This window comes from Branchiostoma floridae, chromosome 10, assembly GCF_000003815.2.
Source record: "Branchiostoma floridae strain S238N-H82 chromosome 10, Bfl_VNyyK, whole genome shotgun sequence".
NCBI lineage: Eukaryota > Metazoa > Chordata > Leptocardii > Amphioxiformes > Branchiostomatidae > Branchiostoma > Branchiostoma floridae.
The window spans coordinates 7,747,469-7,767,493 of NC_049988.1; the positions used below are offsets into that span (position 1 = coordinate 7,747,469).

The window sequence follows — 20,025 nt, forward strand, 5'->3', positions numbered from 1 at the left end:
GCTTCCTACATACTTGTGGAGCATCCATCTGTCATCAGGCCCTTAGACTAGAGTGTTGGAGGCCTAGAAGCAGACATACCACACACAAGTCCACTTACAGACTCCAGACAGTAAAGTACACAACTGGTAAATGTGATGAAGACTGTGGACTCAGTAACTACAACAGAACACTGACTGACAGTCTTCTCTCCTCAACAACTGACCAAGACGGACACACTATTTCTTGGACAAATCCTAAAGCAAGGAATCAGTTCAAGGATAAAAAGATATTTATTTTAGATTTACACCACAGTGCCCTCCTATGATATTTGCAATAATATGTTCAGCATGATTTCCAACAATAACTGCAATTTGTCAAGTTCCGTTCACAGATTTATAGTACCATCGTAAAATGAAAATTACAGTGAGTCCCGTACAATATCTTCATCGATAAGTAGTCTAGCCATATTTTTGGTAAGTCAATATAACGTCTGCCCCATGGCCGAAACCTTCACCTACATGTATAATAAATCATATTATTCTGAGGAAGGCAAGATGAATGTAGTCTGACAGTGACGCATGGTTTAATCAAGTGAGTTGGTAGTTATCTGTTTGTTACCAGATTGTGGCGTTTGGGCGGCACTTCTCCGGGGTCAGAGGTCAGGTCTAGTTTCTCGCGGCTGGAATGTACTCCGAAAGGTCATGCCTGCAGATTGGCCTTCTGGAAATCTCTCGTATTTTCTCCCCCCCTCCGAGGGATAACGCGTCACCCGCTCGGGAGAGAGCTGACATTGCCCATTTGTCATATACTGATATAGAAAGATTTGCTATACTGGTCGGCAATGCAACTGATCTACAATATCTCGGCGCATTTCAAATCCTGCAATTGAATACTGTATACACATTTATTCTTGCAGGGATTGAATTTTGCGGTGGAAGTAGAAGGGACGTTTTTGCTTGTTTTAATTTATCAGTGGAAACAATACCATAGCACAAAACCATTTATTCATTGTGTCATGACTTTACTACAAAACAGGAAAAATAAAATTTGTCATTTAGTGTGAATATTTTAGGGTCTACAGTAACTTTGGAACCATGACTCCACTATTGGAAGTTATGGTATGCATGTGGGCAAGGATTTTGGACGAAAGCCATGTTTTAGCCTTGTAGATGTCTTGATATTACTTTCTTTTCTGCTGAACATGCAGGAGATAACACTGTCTGCAGCTATTGGCCACGGAGTTGGATACAGGCCAGCTTCAGAGAAAAGGCTTGAGCTGCCTTTGAATCACATGGGTAGTCTGAATGTTAATCAATGGCCATGATCATCTTGAATTACTGTAAGAGGAATACAAAGTTAACTTATAATACACAGAGTAGACAGCAATTATTGGCAGTTCTTGTATCTTGGGAGGAATTATGATTGACTTGCCTAGAATATCAGATCTTGTTTCTGTCTAATGTACTTGAATGTCCAATTCTTTGAGTCCATGTATATTCTCCAGACTACTTTACATTCTAAAAGGAATATCTTTCTAACGTCCTTGCTTTCTGTATGCAAGGAAGTGACTTTGTCCCTGAATTATTAATAACGCTGCGTATGTGTAAGTAGACGGAAATTGCATTGTTTCATGTGTATGCATCACGTTTATGGTTAACAAGTCTACATGGAGAAAATTAGGAAATTCCATAAAGCTCAACCTCACCCCTGGGGGGAGGGGAGTACTTTGACAGGTGCATGTTTGCTTTTTCAAACTAATCCAACCATGATACACATCTAGCCATGTCATGGTTTTAGTTCTGAGTGATTAGCATGGTTGTCAGGGAAATGCAGGTTCTTTTCTCTATCATGGTAATGTGATCTGTTTCGGGTGTGAGAGAGAAAATCCCCCAAAACAAACTCGCAAACAGAGGTGGACACCCTTTTCAGCTGATGGTGTCAGATCTAAATAGAGCATCCACAGCTAGTCTGCCATCTTACTGGCTTTCTTATCTTGTAAGTAAGACTTATAAACATGGTTACACTTACAGTAGTAGTGCTTTCAAAATTTTTCTCCAAATTGGTATTTAATTTTTCTTGATACTTGCTTACTTGCTTGATACTACCAACTAAATTGAGTTCTGGTACAGATGTACAAGCAATTAAGTCAACACAAGGACTTTTTTTCACATTACCTTTACTTTAGGTGTATATTGTATTAGTGATCTTTTAAATTACTAGTACAAAATACAGAGAAAAACTGTGCATGTGTCTTGAACTTTGTTTTCCTTGCAAATCTAGTTGTACATTGTCTCTTTCCGACATCCCTGAGGATCTGCATGGGGTTTCCCACTCCTAACAAAGGTGTATGCTGAATTCAGAAGAACCTTCTACAATTCAAGCTAATATATATGAAGGGAGCCAGTTACCCAAAACTTGGTCACTTTGCTACAACTTTCCCTACAAATTTCGGGGAAAACAAATATGCTGCCTACACATTATAGCAAAAGGGAATGCACGCCCTCATTTTCCACCACATTCCTGATAGCAAACCCCTATGGACCACAAAATATGTGGCACATTTCTCCTCAGGTTTCAAACTCCTTCAGGAAGATGAGTGGAAAATGTCAGCATTTCATGCCACACAAACCAAGGACGCTGATGTAACGTCCTTGCACAAACATAGGAGATTCAATACACAAAGTGTTAAACTTTCTTGAGTAGGATGTTTTAGGTCCGGAAGTCTTGTAGGTGGCACAAGAGGCTCTGGAAGGTGTAGGATGTAAAAGGGTCAGACCTGAAGGTGAACTAACACGTGCTAGAGACCACCTTGGGGTCAGGGGGCATGGGTTCTATTCCCAGTCTCCAATTCTGCTCAAACAACTGGTAGGGAATACTAGTATGCTGGTATGGTGGGAGTATGGGTTTTCAAAATGTGAACTAATATGATACACAAGCTAGTGTGACCAATGAACTGTTCTGCCACTTTCAAGATGAAGTTGTAAGCTTTGACATGTATTGAATTTGAAACCTACATTTCGTATCAGTCTAGCACCTATGTGAAGTTGTATCTCTTAAATTTGTCAACATTTTCAGTTCAACGCTTAATTCTGTTGGACAAAATACACAAAACTTTCAATAACTCTTATAATAATTGCTGCAAGAATGTATTCCATGTAGTGGTCAGCATATACACTTGTTTCACCTGTGTACCTTGCATCACACAATCTTAGTTTTATGGACAAAATCAGTTTGGATATGGATTTTGGCCTACCTCCAGTACATTGGAAACCTAGGTCCATTCCACAAAATTGACAATTACATGCGACAGTGCCCGCACACTTGTAACAAGTTGTTGTAAATCCAATATTCACTGCAAGCCATTCAAGTGTGAGACTCACACATTGACTGAGAATATGACACGGGAGTGACGGGACTGACAAAAAATTAGCACATATGTCATAATACATTCTATCCCTGGATATGATAATTTTTCTTTCCATTTCAAATAAGATTTAGGGTGGGTCTTCAAAAAATGTCACCCAATAAACAAGTCTGTCTGGCCTTTAAATGATATCATAACTTATGTTATGACATCATTTCTATTTCAGAACAGTCAAAGCTATTCATAATGGCACAATCTACCACATATAACAAGATTATATCTAGATTGTGTCCTTGCAAGCAGTTTACTTATCTCCTTGCAAGACAGCTCGAACTTGACATGAACAAGACAACTTTCTGTAGACTACTGGCACCGGATAGTCTGAACAACTATCTTCTTGTCTACCACCGCATTGGCCGGGTGCCATGAATTGTATGCATAACAGTGAACACACAGTCCCACCCTAGCACCACAGGAAACTAGTGCAGACTTTTATCATGAAAATTTTACTTCAAAGCAAAAACATTCAGTTCCTTGTTGTCTTGCCTTGTCATAGAATTTTAGAAAGCCATTGGTATGAATGAGGAAAAGTGCATTTCAACTTTCAAAGACACTTTGAACATTGTGGCTATCTGCCAAGGTGGTAAGAATATTTGTTATTGTTGGTGCTTAGTGATGAGGACATCCGCATACTTTTTTTTATCGATTGACATTTAGACTATGTTTGTTGTCCATTTGCTGTATTATAGGCCAATCCTTAATCAGTATTTGAAAATCATGTAGAGATGGAAAAATGTGCGTTGTCATTTAATTATAGATATTGATAGCTGTCAGTTGCTCATTGGTTGATATGATAATTATGATGGACAGCTAGTTCTGGACTATGAAAGGTCAGCATAAGGTATCAATATAGAGACAACTAACGTTACATTTAGTCTACAACGACAAAAAGTAAAAGTGCAAGTAACGTTACATTACTAATAGTAAATTGATATTTTCTCTATTTACTTTCTGATTCACTCACCAACTGTGAGGGTGAAAGGTTTAAGAAATACAATTATGATTAGCCAAAACTTCTTAATGTAATTTTCACTTGTAGCAGTTTTCTTCTATGCTTCAATTCTTCATACTTGACTACGCGCTAAGTAGATTACACAAACACCAAACAACCTACCTCCAAGAACTTGTCCTTTGCGAAGACTTGCAGTAAGGCCGTCTTGCCCGCTCTCTCGTCTCCTACCACGATAAGCTTACACCTACAGACGTTGCCACCACTACTGCTTCCTCCTCCTCCTTCCATCTTTGAGGAACCGTGCGGAAATCCTTCCTCAAAGTCTTGTAAGACGTCCACCTGGGGGTTTGTAAGACACCGTTGTTGCACACCCCTCAGAGATCTGACGCGCTGGTCTAATTCCTTACAGCAGGACGAAACGTAGGACAAGACTCGACCGCGTGCTGACCAATTTCCCCACGCGTTCACACGCTTATAACTCAACACAGGTGTCACAAATAACACTGAAACAGTGGCAGACAAAACCTACAATAAAAATCCAGTTCTCGATCCTTTTTTCCTGGCTCGAGAACCCGTCGCGTAACTCCCCTCCCCACACGCTCGTTCACTTTTCACGCTGTGGTGTGTTTTCCTCCCGAACAGCTGATTCGCTTGGTGCCCGAAACAACTACCAACACTCTCGGCGGTTTCTCAAGTCGTCTGAAGTCTTCAAGATCTTGTCACGTCGCGAGAAAACAGAACAAAGAAGTAGGAAATATCGGGAGTCGATTAGACGAAACTAGATCTGGTAGAACACGTCTAAACTTGCACAACATCCATGCCACACTGACATTCCGCCGCCGGCACCACACTTTAATGATCACTGGGCTCTGTATGGAGGATCGGTGAAACCTTGATCGGCACTTTCAGCGAAAGAGTAATCAATGTATTGACTTTCAAAAGCTAAATTCTACGAGGATCTATCTATTTCTTTTAAATACTGACAACCGGAAGCGTGTTCCTGTTCTTAGAAGATGTTGGATTCAAAAAGTTAATTTCGCCAACACAAGGAAAGGAACACAGAAAACTACACGGTAGCCTCTTTTCCGCTTGACTTACTCAGGAGTGGCTCACTAAGATGAGACTATTTTATCTCTAGGGGTACTTACCTAATACGGAGACTACTATGTTTGTAAAAAAAATACTATATCGTAGACAAAAATATTAAGTATGATGATTTTATATAAAAACAAGAATATTAGTACTTAATATGTTAGTTTAATGGTCTTTTTGCTTGATAACTGTGTGCTTTCATATAATGAATAAAAGATATCACTCCTATATAAAGAATGTTGGTGTCCAATCGGAAGTGAATGATTTGCGTATGAAGCGTACTCTCGGCCGCCGCCCCGAAGGGATTTCCCACCGCGATTAGCCACAAACCAAATATGGGCAACACCCTTTTCCACGACACCTTGGGCGAGCAAAGTGCTGTTATCTCCTGAACCCGGCCTTTCATCAAAAACCTTTAAAAATTGGACACGTTTGTCAAAAAAAGCGCGTGACTCAATGGACATTACGTCAGAAGGGTTAGAAACGAATTTGGTTGAAAACCATACTGCCTTGTGGTGATGAAAAAGGCTTTTCGTGTTCACCGCCACATTTTTCTTGACGTTGTGGTGAGGCGGGAAAATTACATTTTAACCCGAGGGCAACTTAAGTAATGTCACGCTTGGGAATTTTCATTTTCAATTCATTTCGTTTGCCACAGGCGTTGCTGGTGTTGGGGAAAGTAACGGCAGGGACAGGTGACTTACCGTGACTCATACTCATAGGGGGAAATTTCTGGTCATGGCAAATAGCAGGAATTATAGTAGTGTGTCGTCTGTGTTCCAGAGAAAACCGCACGTGAGTCAGAAGTGAATGGTATCATTGACGTTTAACGTACGTAAGGTACTATATACGGAAATAACGTAGTACCAGGCAGGGCTTGTCTCGGGGATAAGGGATCATAGACATGAAATGCGGAAACTCTAGCACGCATGTAACGAAACGTACTACGTAGTACTCTGTGCATGTGCTATGCATGAACCTGAGGTTTATACTATAGCTTTCTTTCTTAGCAGACTCTACGACTAGTAGTAGTACGAGTTGGGCTTTTTTTATGGCATATATTTTTTTACTACACTTGAATGATGAAAGATCAAACTAACAGATAGAAAATATTAATTGAAAAAAAATGCTTCTGAACTAATTTCCCTATTTCTCATGAGTCAGCCTTTATAAATCAGAAATACGTTGGCGTCAAAGTTGGCGCCTCCGCTTTTAGATGCTGTCTCTGATATTTCAATTTCCTTGTGGTGACAGAGCGACTTTTAGTACGCTTGCACTTTTCAAATGAATACCGTAACATGCCATTTCTCGCTTGTAAGTTATTGGTGTGACACTTTGAGACTGCGTTGCGATCGGTTCTCACATCAGTCAAGTTCTATCCTGCCAGACGGATGCGGACGTTCGGCGCTGTTTGAACCTTTTCCTCATGTGTCATTGCGGTTGGGTGGCAGGCGCCCGCCAACCATGGCCGCACGCTCGTGACGGTATTTCACAGGTAGACGCTACCCGTGGGTCCCCGGCAAGATCGGGTCAGGCCTGCGGTCAAAATTGAGTTCTCCTCCGGGGTCAATTAAAGTCGATATAAAGGGCAGTACACGGTTGTATACCATAAAGGATGATTTCGACATCCGGGAGTCATTGTCAAGTTGCATGGGAAGACTGTAGGAACTCAATCTGAGCAATGTTTTCTTCGTCATTGGAACTGAGTGACGCAAATCAACACTAGATGTGGCGGGCTTCCAAACCACACATGCAGTTTATATATAACCAAGGATATAATGGATGGACAATTATAGTCTGGTATCATCCTCCGTAGGATTCCGTATGCAACCTCTGGCTCGATCTTTTCGCTTGCCCTTTGATCACCAATAATCTCAACCCCTGTCTAAAGTTGAAAAGAGAGTACACATAACAATTTATTCATATATATAGGGGGACACTGTAAGGTAGTTCATGTACACACTTCTCAATCGTCACGATTTTCCTAGCATCTTTTTGGAAATTATCATTCTCCGTCCTTTTCAAGACAATAGCAAGCGCTAAGCTGGTATTGTAAATAAGAACATGTTCCGTCGACGATCTGTGTTATATGTGAACGGTCTTCGCCCTGGTATATTCACCGTGAACACCGCGAAATGTTTTAATAACTTCCTTGGTTCTTCCTTCTGCCCGCCTGCCTCCTTGTTGTTTCAACATACTACGAATACCCAGTTACTAGTATTTTCTCCTCGACATTCCATTTAATGTCTAAAATATTGTCCAAGACTATGAGCCTCAAATATGTCTTGACCCAAACGAAATGACGAGAAATCCGGCCTGTCTTTTAAACCATTTGGTGTCGGTATGTATCCTGGCCTGTATCCATGTGTATTGCTTCAGGCATGCCTCTGGTCAAAGTAGCTCTGTGCCAAGAAAATAATCGACAGAAATACTAAGTGGAATAAAAGGCTTTCAGCTAACCAACCGTTAAAAGGCTTTTACTGAGACACAATTGACCGAGAAGAATGGACAAACAAACTGTCATAACTAACTTTTGTCAAATGTAATGTAACATAACGTTCGGTATGAGTACTATGACGATTGACCGTTATCCATCACAAAAAAAAATAAAACTACCAATTTGCTCCCGATTGCAAAATCGATAAATCTGGTCATATATACCAAACTATCCGATGACATGTCTGATATTTTTCATGAATCATTTGTGACGTAGATTTTAAAGACAGAATTAAGCAGTTGATGTGAGCTTTCTTTTACTACTTCTGACAGTTCCATCAATATATAACGTTAGGTCTTACCGGCTTGCGGTTGACGAATGTAATAATAAACTTCCCTCCCTCAATAGCTGTGGTGACTTTTGAAGATATATTTTGCCTATAGCCTTGTATTTAGCCCTGACCGAATACAAGACTTCAAGCAAAATACGCCCGCCCTCAAAGAGTCAAAATCAATCTCTCTCTCTCTCTCTCTCTCTCTCTCTCTCTCTCTCTCTCTCTCTCTCTCTCTTTCATCTCTCCCCACCATTTGCATCTATCTTTCTCTCTAGCTCTCCCTCCCCCTCTCTTTCCCCACTCCGAAGGCTATCGATAGTTTGACAAAGACACATGACCATTGGAAACAAATTTCTCAAGCATAGTAGAATCTAATTTACAGACACTGTAGCCCAGTATTAAACGGACAGCCGGTGCTCAATGTTTTGAATCGACCGGTAAGAGTCAGACTTTTAAAGGTAATCTTCAGACGCAATGCTTGAAGATGATTATCGCTTGGTTTCACACCACAGATAGAGTGCTAGCTGTGTGGTCATCTGTATGTGTCAACCTTCAAAGCACAAACTATTGGGTATCTTTTATTACTAGTATCATAGTATGTATACAAGCCACCAGATTTCAATGCGTGAAAAAGATCCCAATCCCATGATGAGGTTAGAATCTTAATCGACCCGCAGCAATTAGGAATAGCGTGAAAATACTAGTACTTTATTACACAGGGTGCGCGATGTGTTTAGCTTCGCAAGAGATGCTCAACTGAGCATTGCAAATAGCATGCTACCGAAGTGGTCGTACAGCAGCGTCCCCTGTAGACCAATGTCATAACTACAACTGGCACTGCAGTCTGATACCCAATTAATTTTGCCGGAATCAAGTCGAGTGATATGTAAACAAATTAAAAGCAAAAATCTAAAAGGATAGTTTTTTTCTCCTGTCATAAACTCGACACTTATCTTTTCTCTGCTTGAAGAACCGAACGAATCTACCACATGTTGGGGCTGTGTACCTAGTCCGGCTAGAGTTCAAAACTTGTGTAACTTCGGATACAGGTCCGGACCAAATCATCTGATCTGGTACCTGTACCAGTACCTGTACCTGAACAAACGTAAGCACTAGAGGACACCAGTTTTGTAAGACTGCAATAAGTAAATCTCGAATCAAAATCCCGAATCAACAACGAGAATCTTGATAATCTTTCAGTCAAATATTAAGAAAATTTGCAAAGAATTGTTTTGAGATTCAAGATTCAAGTAGATGTAAATAACCGTACAAAGATGTTGATTTAACTTGAAGAATTTTGAAAGATTGTGAAATTAAAATTTGTGAAGGTACAGGTACAGGTAACGTTACTAGGCTTATACCTAAACCCGTGCACTTGTACTTGTAGAATTTGATTCTGTACACAGCTCTTGTAGCCTCCACCAGGCCTTCCTACGGGGGTACGGGGATCGTGGAATTCGGCAAAAAAATTGGGGAAATTGGCCAGGTGAGTCAGTCCACGCTTTAGTATGTTCCTCCTGCGCAGCCGGCCAACACCTCTTGTATCAAAACTTCCAGCCAGCGTAGTCGTAGAGACTAAAGTTTGTCCGTGTCAGCCGGATATTTTGACATGTAGTGTACTTTATGGACTTTGTAGCGACCTTCCTTTTGCCGTTCAACGAACTTGTTTGATCAGGTTTCGATCAATAAACAGCGGGGTTTCAACCTGATATGATATGGGTTTTAATCATAACGAATCACATGCAATCATATGACTCTCATGTGCTGCAATATGTGTACTTGCGGGCATTTCATTGAAGTGGGTCCACGAAGTCTGATAATCAGTCATGTTCACTTGTGACGTATTTGCCCCACTATTTTCACGACATTTCAAGATAGCTATGGAATACATTGCGCACAATCATTGTCTTGAAAGGCGCAGAATCATACTCCATTTTAGCAACAGGTAAAGACTGGCAGTCACAATAACATCTAGAAACCGTAGTACAGATTTTTTTCATGCCCTACTTTTTAGCTACTTGCTTTGTTTTATTCCAGACTAGAGTTTACCTAAGTTGAAACGTAGCCGATATGATATACAATACATGTAATATGAAGGCAATTAGGCCATTAACTTTTTCGTTAAGTTTTCTCCAGCCAATATTTCTTGACTGAAACCCTTACTGCTCTTTGATAGATGAGTACCCTTCACCTGTAAGCAGGTCTAAGGAATGTACTGGCCTAGACAAGGTACTTCATGGACTAGGTATGTAGAGCTATCAGGTTACCTGTTGCGGGATCGACCGTTACATCGATCCGGGTGGTGTCAAACAATGTTCCTTTCGTCCGCTAGAGGTCGCTATACTCTGGCCCTGTAACACCTGCTGGTTTGGTAAGAATCGCTAAAATTGCACAGAATTGACAGCTAACATATGTCAACATTTGGCAGCTGCAATTCACCCATCACGCTTATATAGGTCATTCTAAGATTTGTAGTCCCTAGTTCCTGTACGTAGGCTGTGTACATGTATAGCAAGGAGCTTTTATCTTGATAAAAGATCCTTGGGTATAACAGACATTGAAGAAATAAAGGAGAATAATTTTTCAGATGAGCACTGAACGGCCTTAAGTGAAGTCCTCAGACGTACTACTATATTGTACATTTGTAAACAAAGCGTTTATTCTCACTGTCACTCGGTGTATAATCGACACTTGTCGCGATTTTCCACTTCGATCTGCCACAAATCAATTAAAAGCAATTGATATCCACGCGTTAATCAAAAAGCCTTCTGTCCACACGAAAGGGCCAAACAATATTCCCTTCACAAATGGAAAATAATTTCCCATGGTAGCAAAAATTTACTTCTCTAAGCTTGCTATGTGGCTGTGTCTCGGCGGCAGAAACTAGTTCCATCACAATTTGACCGCAATTCAATTGTAGACTCTTCAGAATATACATTTTTGGGCTGAAACATAACGGAAAATGTTGTTTGGAATATCATTCGAAAGTGCCGTAAACTAAACATTTGTATGGTGGCCTAAGTACTTACAAGGAACCTCCTTGCTATATGACAAACGTCCTGTCGTTACATTGACGAACGACCCCACAACGCGAAAAAAAGCCAGCTGTCTGTAGACTTTCCAATTTCTCAGCTGTCTGACACCTTTTTCGAAACTTTCTCTCTGACACATCTGCACAGATGGAAAACCTAACAACAGCAGTCATTTCAAGTTCACCTGCTTTGGGGATATAACTGTTAACGGCAATGCTTCTTTTGGCAAGTCCCAGCGATTCCATGTACGGGTCCTACAGACTTGCACCTGTTCAGGGGCGATCCTAGCGGGACCTGCCCGCCATGACCACACGCTACGGTGTTTATTCACTCTCGCTGATTGTCACGCCTGCAACTGTGTTGTTTTTGGTACCAGCAGAAACTCCCATCGTCTGCAACACTTGTTCCCACACAGCTGTCGTAGGGAGTGATCTATGTGGGGCTTAGAAGAAAAAGCGACAACTGGGGAGTGATGTACAACTGTGTAAACCGTTACAAAATCACAGGCTTCTGAAAGCCATTGGGGCCTGCTCATCTGTCCTTTTCTAAACAGAATTCAACAAATAAAACAGATTCTATCTCGTAAATGGAACATACGTCTCCTTGGTTAAGTTCAAATAGCCCTTTACTGTCAAAAGATAAAGAGTGAATTTTACAAGTATTTTATTGGCACGTTTCTGTATCAGTCCAAGCAAAGTATACACCAAGGCAAGTGCTGGAAAACACCGACACGTGTTTCCAGCATGGTCGGCTTGTGTGGCCATTTTATCTCGGATTTAGACATGGCTTTTCTAAATGCCCATTGGTATTCCCTTCCAGAGCCCGGCGGATCTCCAACAACAAGCAAATCCTTTGCTTTCTACCCTGTGGAACTTCTTTAGTCTTCAGAGCCACGGCGTCAGAGTTCGGTGTTTTCAAGCTGTTGTCTGCATTGAAACGATTCAACATTAGATAAATATTTATTCTAGATACATATTAAAAAACATATTCCATTTCCCATTCAGGAATGGGATAAACAAATGCACAAAAGGTGATGAAACTTCAGATGATAGAGATGTGATTCTGATATTACAGTTGAGGACGGCGTAATATTAAGGCAATGTACCCCAGGCGTACAGGTGCAAGGGATTGTTGGAACAGTGCATGGTTTTCACCTCGCAATCTTTGAACAAATCTGCACTAATTTACAGATGTAGGGTTTAGCTCAGTGTTTTACGCTTGTTTAAATTTAGACTTCTAAGATTTCCCTATCTCGACTCTCAGTAGTGGTAGATTTCTCTCACTTTTGAAAGTAGTCAATTTTCTTTCTGAGTCTCCTGTGAGAAATTAAATTTACTAAAAATACGTGCAAAATGCCACAAAACACTGAGCCAGGCCCTGGATCTTCTTGTAGACTAGGAAAGACGGGGCATCACGGTTTATAACGGGTCGCCGTGGCACGTTAAATGCCCGGGTAAGTCTCCCATGTCTGTGTTGTGACAGCCTTGTTCTGTGCGAGTCAGGCGAAGCCGGGCAGAAAGCGAGAATTTTTCTGCGCATCTCCGCTTCCGGGACCAACCGTTTTGGTGTCACCTATCGGAGGAAGAGAACTATCATTATGAAACTTTTTCTCACGTATGCAAGACCAAAGCAAAGTTTCTGTCATATACAGGTAAATTAATAGCTTCATTAACCCTTGCAAAAGATTAAGAATGTAGAAGGCAATGGCAATGCATGTTTTTGTAGGCACGTATCCGTTTGTAAAAATTGTATACATTATTATGTACAATTTATTATCATTTATGTTTCTAATCTATCATTAGTTTTAGCATCATCATCATCATCATCGTTCGGCTGCAGCGCAGGCGACTGCAAGCCTTCTAAAGTTCCGCCTATCAGCAGTGAGCTGGCGAAGCTGCCTGGGGGTGATCTGGCCATGATGGTCTCCCATTAGTCGCTGGACGTACTGTAGATGTAGTTTTAGCATGTACTAGCATGTGTTCCTTATCAAAGAAAGCAATAAATAATATAAAATGTAACCTTTGTAGTTTATCATTGAGACGTGGGTGAATTATTTCCTTTGATTAATTAGTAAACAAACAAACAAATATTTCAGCAATCAAGTAATGAGGAGACTGTAATCAATAACTGCTTCCAGGTGCCACAAATCCACCTGTCTGAACACCTGGTCCAGGACACTGTCTTCCCTAATAAGGAGTGGTCTAATTCCGTTGCCATGGCAGCATGGCTGTCATGACCGGGTAAGTTCAAAAGTTATCCTGAAGGGGTGTGACGGTGGATTTTCCTACGCCTACCAAATTCACGATCAGTTTAACTATTCAAAACTTGTCAGGATAACCTCTTATGCGACCTCCACTCCACAAATAAAAACCTGGGCAATGATCCCTTCTCTCTGGGTCAAAAAGTGAAGGACACACAAAAACACCATTGACTGAGACTATTGAACACCACTTCCTCCGACCGAAATGAGAAATTGAAGAAAGGGGAAATCACATTAATCTTTAGGTTTGAAGAAGGGACATTCTCAACCCCCAGATCGCATTGCGTTGTTACTAGTACCCTCTAAGCAGAAGTCAGGCTCCGGCTGGTTTTTTTTTTTGGGGGGGGGGGGGGGGCGTTTTTAGGCGTTTTTATCGGGCTTTCTATTTTGTACTTGAAGTTTATAACGCGAGACATCAAGAAAACTGTACAGAATAGAAAACCCGATATAAACGCCTAAAAGACGTTTAAAAAAAAGACAGACAGAAGAAGCTGGATCGGCGTATCTATAGAGTAATCTCCAAGCAGATGTAAGGGGTCGCGTTGTTCTTTTTATCCGTGTGCTTTGTTGCCGTTGTTCCTCATTAGTTTTTACACAAGACGCTCAGTGGAAGGGTTCACGACACAGTCTGATGGACATACAAAACAATTCGAGGCCACACTTCTGCTTTAAGTTTAGATTTAGTGTCAGATAAGACTGACACAAGGTAAATAAAAAAGCGATAAGTGACATCAGATCGCCAAGGTCTTCCTATGTCCACTGTCTCGAGGTTAAATGTATCGTTTGCTCGTCCTTGCTCTGGTCATGCTAGTGTTCTAAACACTGACCTAGGGTCTTAATTCAGTTTAAGGGTCTGTTTGTTTGTTTGGACTCTCAATTTGATAGAACACTTTGCATCTAACACGAAGTCCGGCATTTTCAGTACGGTTCGAAATAATATTTTAAGGACAGGTTGCCTACTAGACAACCGAAATCAACAGCTACGTTACTTGTCACCAAACTGGGCAAACGGGTATTTTGAATCCTGTTTGTTGTTCGGTAGTGGCGAAAACATCATGATTTCTCTCCCAACATCTGCTTGAAGATTATGACGACAAGGGATTTCGACAGGCACGATTTATAGGTTACACCGCAAATTTACGGATGTTGCAGAAACGTGTATCCAATTCATCTGCCATGGCTGGCGATCAACCAAAACCACTTCACCCAGCAGATCTGTATCAAAACAAACAGGGGAGGCTTTCCCTTTCAATGAACCTGTCTGTCGTTAGCTTGTGTCGGTAATTTCCGTGGGCAATTGGTTCACGGCCGATGCGCCTGGTTTATCAAAAGCGGGATATTATGATCCTACTAATTTTCCGGCTTGTTGAAAATGGCCGTAAATTGATCGGCGAAGCTTGGTGTTGAGTTCCAACCGCGCCGTAAATCCTTCGCTAAAAGTGTGAATGAATCAAGATTACAAATATAGCAGTTGACAGACTGAGATCATGAGTTATAAATAACGCAGACAGTATAGATAGGGTTACGGTTGGACCAGACATCGTGTTACGTGTTACTGTGAACGTTTAGAGCATAACGCGTAGGCATCCAAACACATATGTTGTAAGAATTTGAGCCTAACGCTAAGTGTTGGAATTTGCTGTGAGATAGAGGGGTCGGCGTGGATCTTTTGCGTTTTCGAGACTTTGCTGTCATATTTGGCTGGAGTAAAACTACTTTCGTCCGCCCATTCAAGCCGACCGTCAATGAACTGTGAGAAGCCAGGCTATTTTTGTCCACGGTGGGGACAAACATACTGTTTTGGGACCTGGGGTCCTGTCTTATATATCCATCTCCAACACACTAATAGATATCCTAACTGCAACATTACGTCCCTCATAATGGAATTTTATTCAATTTCCTACAGAAAATAGTACCACTAGTTGTCAGTCTTCAGCATTGCATTGGACAGGTCTTTTATCTTATAAGCCTAACGTCCTAGATTTTTTTTTGCATCTAGCTAGCTATCGAACAGCCAGTTATGATTGGAGCACGAAAAATACAATCGAGCAAAAGAAGCTAATGTATAATTCTATTGTAACGTTATAATTTATATGGGTTTCCAATCATACTGCAGTACAAAGAAAGGCGATCAATCAAGATGAGGTAAGAAGCTAAAAAACGGTATGCCAAAATTTTCAGGTTTCGCTCTGAGAGTAACGTTAATCCTACAAAAGGGTTAACGTTACACAGACCAATGAGTTAATAAAAGCTCGTTGAATAGTCTCCACGATTTTTGTTCAACGCAGACTACATTTTCTGCCCCACGTGACTGTAGCCAGCAATCCCATCGACCAATCAACAATGATCGTTCCCCTAATTTTGGCAGTTTTTCGGGGTCAGCAGGGGTGAGAGGTCATAGGTTAGCTTGTTGGCTGTACTTGGCTGTAGTAGTGAGAGTGAGTCCTGACAAGATGGCGGAAGGCGGAGATGCAGCAACGGTCGCGCACGAGGCGGGCAACGCCGTACAGGAGACCCCGAAGGCCGAGCCTGAGAAGGCGGCGGCGCCCGCGGAGCCAGCCCCTCCGGCGGAGCCTGCAGAGCCCACGGTGCGAACCATCGTGTTGACGGGCCATGGCGGCTACGACAAGCTGTCGGTACAGCAGAAGCCGCAGCCCAAGGCGGGGAAAGGCGAAGTGCTGGTCCGAGTCAAGGCGGCCGGACTCAACTTCTCCGAGCTGATGGTCAGGCAGGGTCTGCACGACCGCATGACCAAGCCACCCGTCGTCCTGGGCATGGAGGCCGCAGGAGTCATCGAGGAGCTGGGCGAGGACGTCAGCGGTCTCGAGGTAGGTTCATGTTCGGTGTGCGTCGCCCCACGGGCCGGGCAGCCTGTCCCAAGCGCCGCGGCCCCACCCCGACCCTCGACCGCGCTTCAAATCTATCACCCCCCTTCGCTTCTGTCAGCTGCCATTCAGTCCCTGGGGCCAGGGCTTCCGCCCGATGTCACCGTATATTTCAGAACCCGCTAAATCATCGGATTTTGCCGCCAGAATCGTCGGAAATGTCTTACTTTGCCGTGCTTTGTTCTTGTTCTTTCCCCCACGCCACGCTCAGGTTTCAGCTCCCCACGCCACGAAGACGGCGCCATACATTACAATAACAATAAGCCACGCGCGTCGGACCCGCCAGAAATGCACAGTATTGATCAATTATTCATAATTTCCCGGCGTCGGGCGATGTTCAGACCCCAGTTCGGCCATAAATCGTCCAAATGTCACGTAACGGTGTTTAAAGTGCAGTAACCCCGGGCCCCGTGCCCCAAGATTTCTTCCATTTTAGGGCAGTTGTAACGGTTACTTGTGACAATGCACGCTTTGTGTATAGCGAGGACTTGTATTACATATGCATCTCAGGTGCAACTTCCATACATAATCAGGGGACGTCTTGCCATCATTCTTTGTCGACTAGCGGCCTTAGATTTATTTCTCAGGGTCTGGGATTTGCCCCAGTTGAAAAAGACGACTTGCACACTTCTTTTGACACCTTTTCAGTAGACAACATTCAAATGCATTGTGCTTGGACTTAATTATTTGGTCTTGCTGAAATAAGTTGTCTTCATACATAGACAAAGTCTGAATTCAAAAGAATATATCAGGCTTTTGAAGTGTTCTTTTATTGCAATATTTCCATGTCTATGGACAACAAATAATACTATTTTTAATCAATTTCATACATTATTTGCTACAAATTTCCTTTTTTTCCCTTTCAAAGTTGCACATAGTCTATCTAAGCCTTCTTGTTCCCCCTGCTTTTGTGGTCCCAAACAAGCTATTAGCACGGACGATAGACACAAAGTGCAAGTGAGTTTTATCTCCGCTGAGCACGCTGACAACCAGACCGTTGGGCAATGAGCAAACACTGTGTTTAAATTTGTCGACTAATCAGATTGATGGTTGATTACACAATTGTTTCTACCAGCCAGGGACGTACAAATATTTTGTTTCAACTGTAAATGGGGTCGGTTCAAACAAAAGCCGTTGTAGGAAGCAGGTAGCCCCTGTCCGCGATGTAGGTTGACCTCCCGTTGTAACACCTGCTTTTTTGTGTGACCTGTGATGGCTTGACGTTCTTTGGACGCTGGCCCAGTTTGTTTGCATTGGGTCATTCGTTTATGCCTTGGACAAAGAGACGGACATGGCAATTGTGTTACTGCCCAACTGTTTGATTGGAAAGAAAATTCAAACAGGAAAATGGGGCTCGTGAAAAGTGGATTTTTTAACAATTTGTGTACACTTGTAAAAGTGCTTGTTGTAGCTATCCATTTGTCCTGAGGGTGTATAGGTATGTTTGGCAAGGATTAACCATCCAAAGCAAAAGTAACACTGGTTTTGGCTAATGTATAGTGCATCAGGAGTTAAAAGTAAGCATTTTCTATTGTCAAATTATCATGTTCTGTGATCTGCCTTTGTGAAGCATGTAAAACTGGAGAAAACAACTGTGGATTTTGTACCAGCACATGGATTATACCCCTGTACACGTAGCAAACAGTGTTTTACCTATAATTGGATTTCGGAGAGGCTGGCTTGACGTATAACGGTTGGTGAGGTGGCTCTGCGCACACGTCATGGGCTTGTTGTGTCGGCGCGGGCCCACTGTAAATCACCCAATCATGTTTGCCTTTCTCGTCTCGAGTCCGTCCACGAGTTGTTCAAATAAAGTGCCTCGTTGGAGGTCGGGCACAGACAAGTGCAGTATGGGTGGGAGGGGCTCTCGTGTTTGCCCTACCAGTACAAAGCATGTGCAACGGTTTTTAGCTGTCGTTCTTTTCGCGTTAAACAGCCATAGATTTTTGTGTGTGTCCTGCCCCTCCTAAAGCAACAATCCTTGAATATTTTCATCTTACTAATGAGTCGCCATGCCATATACTATGCAATTGTCTGCACTTCTCTAGAAAACACAATATGAATAAAAAGCAATTGTCCATTATGTAGATTTGCTTCTGTAACCGTCTTTACCAAGCTTGCCAGAAGCATGGGTTACAAGCTTGTCCAGCAAAAAAGGCACTATAGAATGTTGCATGTAACGTACCACCGACCTTGGGAATTCCAGTACATGGTTCACAATGCGCCTTTGTTTGTGGACATATGCCTTGTCACCCGGACATCAACCAACACCTGGGCTGGGCTTTCTGCTTCCCTGCCCCCTGCCCTCTTACATGTAGGGTTCATAGGTGTGTTACAGTGTTATAGAATGTACAGAAACACATTTCAATGTGTTTTTGGAATCTCCTATTCCCCTATTTGCTGAGTATTTATTGAAACGTCCTTTACACTTTCACCAGACTAGTTCAAGTACTTGTACTCTACCGCCCTCCCTTTTGGTTGGTACTTACATTGTTTCCAAAAGACTTTTACTTCAAGCGTAAACCTTTCCAGGCCTTAGAAGTCTGAACCATTGCTTGTTTTCATTGTACAAATTCAAAAGTGTCCCAGCAAGTTTGTCCAACAACCCCAACATAATTACAAAGCCCCCAGGCACCAAAACAACCTGGCCAATGTACCTTGCCTGGTTACTCTAAGTTGACAGGTAGCATCCGAATGGTAACTTACACATTTGGTCCAAGGCTGAACCAACGAAATGTTTTGTTTCTCTGATATTTCTAGTCAAACTAACTTTGTAGGAAGAGAACAAATTCTGCAGAGACAAGTACAATTATTTTTGCCTACATATTCAGTGTGGGAGCCAATAACCAATTTTAAAGATAATTTTACATATTTTGTTACATATACTGTTTGCTAGCTTTCATAGATCATCAAAAAAGACTTCATATTGTTTGCATTGAAATCATTAACGATAGAAATAGGTAAATTAGATTTGTTTTTTGCCTTGTCAGCATGAAAAAAAATTCTGTCACGAAGCTCTTTGATGTATAGACATCATTGCACCTTATTGGTCTGATCTGAGATACAGCTTTGCTGCAGTCTAATTCAATTACAGAGTATCGATTTTTCCCCCATGGGTTTACTTAATTTTGCAGTGTACTTCACTCTATCAAGCAGACCAAATTTGTTGTATGGGGTCTTTATTGGTAGATTATATCAGGGAAAACTAATTTTCCCTCTTTCTGCATGGATGGAAAGCAATTTGTCATGAAACGTACGGTTATGTCTGTGTCACTGGCTATCTGAAGGGTCACGCACATGTTTTATTGCTACTGCTGTCTCTTCTATTAGGGGGGGACACTATTTTGCAAAAATGCAGTTTTTGATGAAATACGCCCCTAGAAATATGGAGACGGTCCATCTGAATATGAAAATGTAAAAATTTTGAAAATATTTGATTGCTAACCCCCCTGTACATGCCCCCTGAAGTTTTTAAGTTGACAATGTACTAAACTAGTATAACGCTATACTACCAAACATGCTTAATGCCTTAGAAATTGTACTTTGGCATCCTTGGCAGAATATTTGACTTCAGGAGAGATCATTGTGGATATCTGAACCTCCAAATGTATTTCCCATGCAAATATGGA

At 41.8% G+C, this 20,025-nt stretch overlaps 2 protein-coding genes and 1 long non-coding RNA gene across 52 annotated transcripts in view; 1 reads left to right on the top strand and 2 right to left on the bottom strand.

Annotated features, from left to right (window-relative positions):
- The window catches only part of LOC118423907 (rho-related GTP-binding protein RhoN-like), a 43,915-nt gene extending 38,693 nt beyond the window's left edge, over window positions 1-5,222 (bottom strand). Inside the window, exon 1 of the mRNA XM_035832218.1 lies at window positions 4,519-5,222. Within this exon, the coding sequence (XP_035688111.1) occupies window positions 4,519-4,644 (126 nt within the window). The 5' untranslated portion in view covers window positions 4,645-5,222. The remainder of the gene's footprint in view (window positions 1-4,518) is intronic.
- A 6,693-nt stretch (window positions 5,223-11,915) lies between these two features.
- Window positions 11,916-19,717, bottom strand: LOC118424788. Its single transcript, XR_004832245.1, has 3 exons — window positions 16,564-19,717; window positions 12,667-12,823; window positions 11,916-12,177 (listed from the first exon to the last, which is right to left on the bottom strand). It is a non-coding gene; the product is annotated as an uncharacterized LOC118424788 (long non-coding RNA).
- LOC118424784 (synaptic vesicle membrane protein VAT-1 homolog) overlaps window positions 15,887-20,025 on the top strand; it is a 43,931-nt gene continuing 39,792 nt past the window's right edge. For 20 of the 50 annotated variants that reach the window (XM_035833534.1, XM_035833535.1, XM_035833544.1 and 17 more), the window contains exon 1: window positions 15,890-16,339. In XM_035833534.1, the coding sequence (XP_035689427.1) occupies window positions 15,965-16,339 (375 nt within the window). In that variant the 5' untranslated portion in view covers window positions 15,890-15,964. Of the gene's footprint in view, window positions 16,340-20,025 lie in introns of all 50 variants that reach the window. The other 30 variants (XM_035833523.1, XM_035833525.1, XM_035833530.1 and 27 more) reach the window with 4 other exon arrangements.